At 38.0% G+C, this 10,995-nt stretch overlaps 1 protein-coding gene across 1 annotated transcript; it reads right to left on the bottom strand.

The window, feature by feature from the left end:
• Nucleotides 1-1,119: 1,119 nt before the first annotated feature.
• Nucleotides 1,120-7,623, bottom strand: LOC102261344 (neuropeptide Y receptor type 6). Its single transcript, XM_014529057.1, has 2 exons — nucleotides 7,567-7,623; nucleotides 1,120-2,582 (listed from the first exon to the last, which is right to left on the bottom strand). Exon 2 carries the CDS (start codon nucleotides 2,395-2,397, stop codon nucleotides 1,282-1,284), a length of 1,116 nt encoding a protein of 371 aa, XP_014384543.1. The 5' UTR covers nucleotides 2,398-2,582; nucleotides 7,567-7,623; the 3' UTR covers nucleotides 1,120-1,281.
• Between the last annotated feature and the right edge of the window lie 3,372 nt (nucleotides 7,624-10,995).

The following is a 10,995-nucleotide window of genomic DNA, read 5'->3' as shown; positions in this document are numbered from 1 at the left end:
GTGCAAGAATAAAAAAAACACAATGGAAAAATCATAGGTATTCAGAGAAACATTACTTTTTATTCAAAAGAAAAAAGAAAATACAGTTACATTTTAAACATATAAGTAAGCTGCACCTCAAATGTAATAGTATAAGGGATAGTTATCAAAAGATATAAAGCTGGTCATGATTTAGTGGGAGTCACTGAGCCAATGGCTATTTGAACAGTAGCTTGGTATCCTTTTGAAAACAATATAGCTAATTCTCCAAAATAAGTGACTGTGGGGATGAGGGATTTAAAAAAATTTTTGTCATAACATTTACAAGAGATTTAAAAAATTTGGTGCTAATTATAGAAGTGCTACTTGTGACTTCCCTCAGGCCCAATGATAGAGTCATAATGACCTCTACTTAATATGCATAAAGAATTAAGGATAAAAAGCCATTCTGAAATGAAGGTTCTATCTACATTGGCCATTAATAAATTAGTCAATGTGATTTTTAGTATAATTGGAATGTAAAAGAGTCTGTGGCCAGTTCTAGTGGTGCTAATAGCATTGTTAGTGAAGAAAATGTGGTGTTATCATAAACTAAAGAATCTGATTTAGTTACTGGAATAAATGATAATTGTAATACTTAGTTTAAATATTAAGTTCAAACCGTTCCTTTAATTTTCAATCCATACTTATTTTGTTAGCTAATTAATAAATTATGATGGGGGCTTTCTGAGTTTGCCAATTACATGGTTGAAAGTTATAATTTCCATATCCATAAGAAATTGCTTCAACACTAAAGCATTGTTTTTACTAGACATATCATTAGTAATGACTCTGTGGATATTCCATTGAATAATAGTATCTGGGAACTTTGTTCTCCAGCAGTTGGCACTGCTTACCTCTCTTGCTTTTTCACTTTCATTCTTTGCTACAAATGATGGAAGCTAAGTTGCTTGAGTTATTCTCCTAAGACAAAAGGAGTGGGGTGTGTGTATGAGATGGGGTGGGGGGGAGGGGGGGAGGGGGGGGATAAGAGAGAGAGAGAGAGAAAGAGAGAGAGAGAGAGAGAGAGAGAGAGAGAGAGAGAGAGAAGGAGAGAGGAAGGGAAGATGGGCAGGAGAGAGGAAGAGAGAGAGAGAGAGAGAGATGACAGATAGGTTTGGCCTAAAACAAAACTGGGTAGTATGAAGTTGCTTTTTTTATTATTTGGTTTTGGCTTCTTCTTTATGAATCTTGCCCTATCCTCATCCATTAACTCTTCATCTCCCATTCAAGAAGGGCTTTAGTATTAAGTGTTAACAATTTTTATATACCTGTTGATGTAGGAGCCAATCTTAATGATCCCTTAGATTCATCTGTGTGCACAGTGGAGATGGCAATATTTTCATATATTTCCCGAGGTGTAAAGCACCAGCAGTGGTGAATAAGCACCACCAGGTCCTTTTGGAAATTTTTGTTGAGAAAACCATAAAAGAGAGGGTTTATGCATGTAGAAACCATAGCAACCAAGTGACAAACCACAAATACCAAGTCATGGTGGCAGGTCATCAACACGTTATGATTCCAGTCAAAGATGACATTGAAGATGTTCAAGGGCAACCAGCAGGCCCCAAACGTCACCACAATGGAGATCAACATTGTGTTGATCCTCTTGTTCTCATTGAGCCGGCTCTCATTTTCTCTCTTTCTGTCTACCTTTCCATTTCTCCTACGGAGGCAGATAATAATCTTCAGGTAGCAGATGAGGATGAAGCTCAGAGGGACACAATACTGGAGCATAAACAGGGAGGTAGTGAAGAGGAGCTGGTTCTTTTTGGAGGGCCAGTTCTCTACACAGGCCACCTGGTGAGTATTGAAGTCAGTGGATAGAGAGAGGTTGTGGAAAGGCTCATCAGTGAGGTGGTAGGACAGAAAGAAGGGAATAGACAACAGAAGGGAAAACAGCCAAATCAAGGTGATACCCCAGTAGGCATGAGATACATTGGGCTTCCAGCCACGGGGGTTCACAATCAGCTGATATCTTTCAACAGCAATTAACACAAGTGAGAATATGGATACAGAAATTGAGACACTCTGTACATAGGAAGTGAGTTTGCACATGGTATCTCCAAATATCCAGTGGTCCATCAGAGTATAGATGACAGTAAAAGGGATGCACATAACACATACCAAGATGTCAGAGAGAGAGAGATTGGCAATCAGTATGTTGGTGACATTCTGAGCTTCTCTTTGCTTCTTGAAGATGATAATGATGAGAGAGAGGTTTCCAGAAAGGCCCACAATTAAGACCACAGTGTAGGCTATGAGTAATAGGAGCAAGGCTAGAGAAGGGGGTGGACAGGACTCAAAGTAGAAAAATGCAGAGTTGTTGCTCTTTATATTGGTTTTATTAGGTGCTGAATGGTTTAAAGAAAGTTCCATTTTGTCAGGGTTATGAGAAAGCTTTTCTAAGCTTACTTGTTTTGTGGGTGAATATTTTGACCACCAGTTCTTGGGAAGTACTTGCTCTGAGACTTCCAAGGAGTGATTAGTAGGATTTAATCTTCGTTGATCTTTGTCTGTGCTTGATGAAAATGCATGAATGACTTGTGTATGCTCTTAAAATCCTAAAAAATTAAACACAATGCAGAATATTAATGTAAGTTCTTAACAAACTGGACAGTTCTATAGGTGGAACAGTTTCCCTGAGAGGACATAGGTAGATATCCAGTGTCTCTCTATATCCTGGCCTCCCTCTCATCTCAGAGTGCTTTATTTTTGTTCTACCAGCGTAGTTTTTAGAGCTGATGAATAAGGATATGTGACAGCATCCTGTCAACTGTATAAGGCAGCCCAAATATACATTTCCATCCCTGTCACCTTCGGTCTTGTGTGTGTGTGTTGTGGAAGCCAGAAGCAGTATGTTTGGAGTTGAGTTCCAGTTGAAGCATCACAACTTGGTGTCTGTATGACTTTGGCATAAATTAATTAGCCTTTCTGCTCAATTTTATTATCTGTAAAATGGGGATTAAAATGTCTGTTTGGTCATTATAAGGATTAAATGAAAACATGCAACTGAATTTGTTCCCCACATAGCGCATAGAGTAGGTGTTCAGTGTATGTGTGCTGAATAAAATTTGTCATCTCCCTTGCCCAGAGCTAGTTTATTCTGGGGGAGGGGGGGGCCTACAGCCACAGATCATGCCTGGTATGGAATAGCATATGACTCCTCCTTTTGGTACTTCTTTCATTCTCTGGAGCTAAAGCCATACTCTGCACAAGCAGTTTCTAGGTACACAGCTCAGATTCTAGAGATCAAGGCAAAGGGGTAAGCTAGTGCTCAGTGAGCTATTACTCAGAATTAATTTTATTTAGAAAGCATTCTCCAATTCTCCCTCCCTTCTTCTGACTTCTAGAGGAAAAGGGGCCTTGATCCTATGGTTGAGCATGGCTTAGGGTGGTCATATTCAGTGGAATTATTCATACCAGGATATACAACAGGCATGGTGATCCCCCTGCCATTCTTAGTGCTTAGATTTCTGGCCCAAAGAGGACACACTGAAAAGGGCAAAGGCAAAAAATACCCTTCATTTTGCTTTATTCTTTAGGAATTTGAGGAAAACATAAATAACATTGATAAAGGAAGCTGAGCAATAGTAATGAAAGAGAACAGACTTTTATTTGTTGTTTGAAATTACCCTGGCTTGCTTTCACATTCTCTCTGAGTTCAAAGGCTTAGCAGATTCTTACTGCAAAGAAATAACCTTAAGAATACCTATGTCTGTCATGTTTTTAACAATAAGGAGCACCATAAAAATACCACAGGTTAATAGAAACTGTTGATAAAGACAATATATTTTATAAAGAAAGACCCAAGGAAATTATCTATGGCTCAGATGTGGTACAGTGGTAAGTAGAAATAGCAACATTTAAAATAAAAAACAGTGGTTTTTGAAATGAAGGTTTAGGGCTTGGATGATTCAGGGGTTCAGCAGCCCTAGAGTTTACAGGTATTGGCTGAAGGGGAATGTCAAGACAGATTTAAGTTCTTTATGACAGTCAGTGGACCAGAACTATAAATGAGAAATAGAAAGCTTTGATTGTTTATTAGAGACCTTCTACCAAGCAAGCTTCACTTGGAGGAAAAAAGGAATGAAAAGGAAATAGGCAATAACTACATGTACAGTTTGGTAGGCTAGAATGAGCACTAGACTTCTGTCAGTCCTGCTACTAACTAGCTGTTTTGATTTTGGGCCTCAAGTTCTTCATCTTTCAAATGAAATTTTTAAAAATGTCCTCCCTCTTTTACACTTTGGTATAGGAACCAATGAAATAATATGTTAAAAAATCCTATAAACTTAAACACTGTGCAAATTCAAGTGCTTATTAGTATTGTTGTTATTATCCTTGTTGAGTCCTCCAGAGAGCCACGAGTGCTTTCATATCTGCAGTACTATTTATTTCTCCAACATTAGATTTGCTGGCAAGAGGTGGGATTGTGTTTTTTAAAAAAATTATATTTAATCCATTTCGTAGACCGAAACCAAAGTACAGAAAGGTCCTAGACACTTAGCTAAAGCCAAACAAAAGCAGCAGAGTCTTGTACTCTCTTCCCCCCACTCCAGCCCTTATTGTCTACAAGAAAGAAATGCTTCCTATGAATCCTGCAAAGGTAGGTCTGAATAATAGTTTTCTCTTTACAGATATGGAAATTCATACAGTTTTGCAGAGCTCCTAGCAGATTGGTAATAGAGATGGGAGTAAACAGTGGGAACCCATGTGTTGCCCATTCTTGTTGATCTGGGTTGTCTGGGCTGAGTGAATGGGAATCACTCATCTCCCTGTAACAGCAGGTCTGTAACTTTGTAGAGCCCCCTTACTCTCTGTGTTGATTAGTAGCAAAGTACAAATTAGCTCCCCAGTCTATAAATTGCTATAGAGCTCAGAAAAGTCAGAAGAGGGTCTAATGGGCCTCATGTGGGAAAGAATCAAAGGGGAGTGCTGGAGTTTACATTATCCAGTGCCTTCTACACAATACAGAGAAGATTAACAGGAAAACCCCAATATAGACTTTCAATGGCAATGTGGGATTTACACTTTACATAATTAATATCTATTAAGTTATAATATTGAATACTGTCTATCTGGAAGCAAAATAATGCCAAGCTTTGATTCATAAACAAAATGTTGGGATACATTTTTATTTTAGGAAAGTTCATCTTTGGTTTATTTGGTTGGAAATGACCAGGAATGTGAGATCTCTAGTTACCAATTGATATTTTGCCCAAAAATAAGTTTAGCAAATGGCAGAGGTTGGTAATCTTAAACTTTCAACTTCATTGTATCTAGCTCATGCGGTAGATGCCTTGAACTGGTTCCTGTACTTTTGTGTAAAAGTACAATATTACATTACACATTTTTTGGTACTCTTTGTTTCAGAGTTTCAAGATGACTGAAATAAGAGCATTACTCCATCATGTAAATAAATAGATGCATATTTATTTTTGTTTCTGAATGTCTTCTTGTTAGTGTGTGTCCTTTCCTATGTCTCTATTCCAATAACTCTTTTTTGGGGGAGTGTGTAGGGTTAGGGATAGAGTTCATGTGTCTGTCCTTTGGTTTCTCTGTGTTTTTTTCTTTACCTCTCATAGTTTTCTTCTCTTTCTACCTATCTGTTGTCTCATTTTCTTCTATTTCACCTTTTCCCTTAATTATCCATAACCCAGAAAAACTAAAGTATATGTTAGATTATGTATTATATTTCATTTGGTGCTGTGGTGTTTTGACCTGGAAAACTACAAGAAATTTCTGTATTTCTTGCTCTTAATATTAAAAGCAAGCGAGTAGCCTGGCCGGTGTGGTTTGGTGGTTGAGCGTTGATCTATGAACCAGGAGGTCACAGTTTGATTCCAGTCAGGGCATATGTCCAGGTTGCGGGCTCAATCCCCAGTGTGGGGGTGCAGGAGGCAGCCAATGGATGATTCTCTCTCATCATTGATGTTTCTATCTCTCTCTTCCTTTCCCTTCCTCTCTGAAATCAATAAAAATATATTTAAAAAAATAAAAGCAGGTGAGTAGGACATTTTCTATTTCTTTTATATTAAAAAATTCTTTATGTAACTTCAGGGAGTCTGTGGCTTTGTGCAAAGTGAAATTTTCTATATTCCCACTCCCCAAGTATGTATGTAATGATCCCAAAACACAACAAGACCACACTGCTAGCATCCCCTCTCCCTCCCACCCACTAGAACTCTCTCTCCTTTTTTTTAAACCTCTAAGAATATAGACTCTATGGTTGTGTTTATACAAATATCACCTCATGCTTGTTTAGAGCTTAATGATTTTTTAAAAATTCTTTATTGTTGAAAGTATTACATATGTCTCCTTTTTCCCCCATTGCAGAGCTTAATGATTTTTTAAAATACTACCCCATTCATTAATTCACTCAAGAATTTAAGTGCTGACAAGTTCTGTCTCACTTGATCTCTACAGTGGTCCTTTACTTTTGATAGGAATGATACTTTAATTCTATCTGGAGTAGACAACTAAGTCACTAGCAACTAAGACCCAGTGACTTTCTCATGGTTGTATAGTTAGTAGCAGAGCCAGGACTTCTGCTTTTTAAACCACATGCAAAGTAATATTGCTAGTTTATGTCATCATTGCCTATTAAAAAAACAATTAATCTTTTGTCCCCCATGAAAACAGATAGAACTAGAATCTCTGTAAAGATACATTTTAGAGCATTCCCTAAGAACAAAGGACTATATTAAGTAACCACAAGAAGCATCAAGAAACAAATGCCTACTCTCTTTCAGCCTTATTAAAAGTGTAATTGGCCTAGTTATTCCACATCATGCAAACTCCTTATCCTAGTCAACTATTCGCCCATTCCAAAAAATACAATTTCATGTTTATGTATTGCAGCAGTGTGTGCTGCACACTTGAGATTTGGGGATAACATTTGACTCATCTGTTCTTTTATTACATGTACTTTGATTTTCTCTGCTGGAGATAGTTTATCCATTTTTCCTTGAATTTGACAATTGCCTGAGTCCACAAAAAGTGTTAGTGAAAAATGTACACATTTCATCTTCAAAAGTCTAATAGTTACTTTTAAAATGAAGCCAACACAGATTGTCTGAATTGGCTTTAATTTTCTATGAAGGTTAATGACTGAGCTTATCATTATAGGGATGTTGAGGTTTTTAATTCTTTAAAATAATAACACATTAAATGTATCAAGAAAGAAGAACTAAATTCTGCCAATGGAAAAAAAATACCAGGTTTTTAAGTTTACTTACAAACAGATAAACAGAAAGTAATTAAAACCCCATTGTGCTAATACTAGCATTTGATGATTTCCTTTAGAAATAGTGTATTCTAAAGCTATGGGGTTGTTTTTCAGATCATATAAACAAGAAGACAGCTGGTATAATTAGGCCTGAAAATAGGATAGTTCTAATTTTTAATAATCTTCACATATTTTATTTTATTATTTTAAATCACATATTTTTAAATGGGATTGTTTTAATACAAAATAAACATTTGAAAAACACATTAGCAAGATTTTTCTTTAGCATTGTAGAGGTTTGTTACCCAGTTTCTTACCTGTTGGAAATTTCTATCTCTAATGCTATTCTTTTCATCTTCTACATGTTTTCTTTCTTCATTTCCATGATTATTTTTCTAAGTTTATTTCTCTGTCAAAAGATGGCATGCTTGCCACCTCTCCAAGTCACAACATCCCCCTCTTCCTTCTTGGCTTATCTGTCCACCAAACAATCTATAGCTTCATTTCGGATGCTGCTCCTTGGAGTTGAAATCATCACACAGAGCTCTGGAATCCAGTAGGATCTGAGGCCACTGAAAAACCAGAAGGGAGGAGTCAGAATCTCTGTCCAATGACATTAGATGGAGCTGTTTAAAAGATGTGTCAAAATATCATTTTCAATCATCTTGTAGAGATGATAATAAGAGAGCATTTTGAAAATCTGTGGCATTTTCTGGCATATGCAGGATTGGGCAAAAGTAGGTTTATAGTTGTTCATATGGAAAATAATATAATAAATAACAATACAAGAATAAACTTTGTTTCATATATTCACAACTGTAAACCTACTTTTTCTCCACCCTGTATAACTGAAAGTAAAGCATATAATATAATGAGAGCGAAAATATCACAGCTGCAAAGACTCTGGGGAGTAATCAGAGACTAATTCTTTCTCTGGATACTTTTATCAACTACATTGCCTGCTGTCCACGACTATTAGCCTATAAACTAACTTTTGCAATTAAAACAGTGAATTTTAACTGAGGCAAATGAAACCCTAATGTTTGCTAAATTTTATCATTCACAAGTACAGCACAGGGTTATACCAAACATCCTCTTAAAAATTAAGAAACAACTCTGAAGAAAACAAAAACAAAAACAGAACAGCAACAATAAAAGACTCTGATTTCACCATTTCTCATATTCATTCTAGACTTTCTTTGGGAAGGGATACAGGACTAGAAAACAATTACTTCTGCTCTTAACCTGGATTATATACTTCTGCTAAGGGAAATTCTAAGAAAAAATAATAATAACTACCACTTATTGAATATCAACTATGTGCTATCATTAATCTTCAAAATCCTGCCAGATAGATGGCAATATTCTCCTTATAAAAAAGAATAAAGCCGAAACCGGTTTGGCTCAGTGGATAGAGCGTCAGCCTGCGGACTGAAAGGTCCCAGGTTCGATTCCGGTCAAGGGCATGTACCTGGGTTGCGGGCACATCCCCAGTAGGAGATGTGCAGGAGGCAGCTGATTGATGTTTCTCTCATTGATGTTTCTAACTCTCTATCTCTCTCCCTTCCTCTCTGTGAAAAATCAATAAAATATATTTAAAAAAAAAAAAGAATAAAAAACTCACAGAGAAACTCAAGATGACTCAGCCTGATAATATGGGAGAATATGGGTTCGGAGCTGGCTTAAGCTGCTTCTCAAAATCTTCACCAACACCACAGACCACTAAGATGGTCTCTTAGTATCCACCAACCCTGTGCTACTGTTAGTGTTTGCCAGTGTTTTATATACGGAACTAGAGGCCCAGTGCATGAAATCTGTGCACTTGGGGTGGGGGTGGGGGGTCCCTCAGCCTGGCCTGCACCCTCTCACAGTCTGGGAGCTCTTGGGGGATGTCTGACTGATGGCTTAGGGAGCAGGCCTAAGCCATCAGTTGGACATCCTTAGCGCTGCTGCAGAGGCAGGAGAAGCTCCTGCCACCACCGCTGTGCTCGCCAGCCATGAGCCTTTGCTGAGTGGTGCTCCCCCTGTGGGAGCGCATTGACCACCAGGGGGCAGCTCCTGCATTGAGTGTCTGCCCCCTCGTGGTCAGTGCGCATCATAGCAACTGGTTGCTCTGCCGTTTGTGAGCCCTGGCTGGTGTGGCTCAGTGGTTGAGCGTCATCCTATGCACTTAAAGGTTATGGGTTCAATTCCTGGTCAGGGCACATGCCTGGGTTGCAGACTGTATCCCCATGCAGTAGGGGGCATGCAGGAGGCAGCCAATCTATGGTTCTCTCTCATCCATGTTTCTCTTTCTCACTCTCCCTTCCTTACTCTATCTAAAATCAATAAAATCATTTTTCTTAAAAGATGTGTGGTGAGTAGGATAAGGGGATTTATCATTCATTTAATTGGGGTGACATAAGGAAAGGAGAGAAAGAATGGGACAGAGGCATTGTTTGAATATTAATGACTAAAATATTTTAGAATGAGTTAAAGAAGCTCAACAATTGGATAGGGTAAATAAAAAAATCCACCCATAAAAAAGCTGTGTACATTTACACAATGGGATACTACGTGGCTGTGAAAAAGAAGGATCTCTTACCCTTGTGACAGCATAGATGGATCTGGGGATTATTATGCTAAGTGAAATAAGCCAGTCAGTGAAAAACATGTCATATAATCTAACTTACATGTGGAATCTAATGAACAAAATAAACTGAAGAATAAAATAGGTCCAGAGGCATGAATACATGGAACAAAATAACAGATTTCAGAGAGAAGGGAGAAGGAGGGGACAGGAAGAGATTAACCAAAGAACACATATACAGAGCCCATGGACACAAACAATAGTGTTGTGAAGGCCTGGGGTGGAGTGGGGGCTGGGTGGAAGGGAGCAAAGGGGAAGAAAATGGGGGACATTGTAATACTGTCAACGATCCAAAAAAAAAAAAAAAGAATTTCACTGAAGACACAGCATAGAAACTACATCAAATAATAGGCAACAACAACAACAAAAAAATCTCAGAAACACCAGAGGAAAAGAGTAGACTACTTTCAAAGGAGAAATTGTTGGATTAATAGTTGACTTCATAACAGCAACAATAATGAGGAAAAAGGGATTCTTTATCATGATGTCGGATATTTTTTATTTATTTATTTATTTATTAATTAATAAATCTTTTATTGTTCAGATTATTACAGATGTTCCTCTTTTTTCCACCATATCTCCCCTCCACCAGGTTCCCACCCCACCCCATGCCCTTACCCCCTACCACTGTCCTCATCCATAGGTGTAAGATTTTTGTCCAGTCTCTTCCCACACCCCCCACACCTCCTTCCCCCCAAGAATTATCAGTCCATTCCCTTTCTATGCCCCTGCTTCTATTTTTTTTTTAACCTAAAACATTTTAAAACTTGAGCATAACATTTCAAGAACAAAAAGTGTTTTAAGTCCCAATTTCAATGTCCAAGAGTTCTGAGTCCAAGTTTCAATGTCCGACAGTTCCTTATGTGTAGGTGTCAGCAATGATATTTCAGTTCTGGATGGTGGACAAATGGTGGCAATGCAGGTCCGACCCTCTCTGGTTTGATCCTGGGCAACCTGCAGCGACGCACAGCTGCTGACTGCTAGCATGGCAAAGTGACGTCAGCGTCCTTCACATGATGTCGGATATTGAAACAACAAGGATGACCTGAGGGTTTCTGGATTTGGCAACCAGGTTGATGATAGTAGTATTTTTTTTAAAGCCTTACTTGAGGATATG

The sequence above is a fragment of the Myotis brandtii genome, unplaced genomic scaffold, assembly GCF_000412655.1.
Source record: "Myotis brandtii unplaced genomic scaffold, ASM41265v1 scaffold668, whole genome shotgun sequence".
In the NCBI taxonomy this organism is placed as follows: domain Eukaryota; kingdom Metazoa; phylum Chordata; class Mammalia; order Chiroptera; family Vespertilionidae; genus Myotis; species Myotis brandtii.
This window is presented reverse-complemented; position numbering and strand designations above follow the sequence as displayed.

Bases quoted from the DNA above. Each gene is read 5' to 3' on its own strand.
- LOC102261344 (XM_014529057.1), bottom strand. From the start codon at position 2,397: ATGGAACTTTCTTTAAACCATTCAGCACCTAATAAAACCAATATAAAG.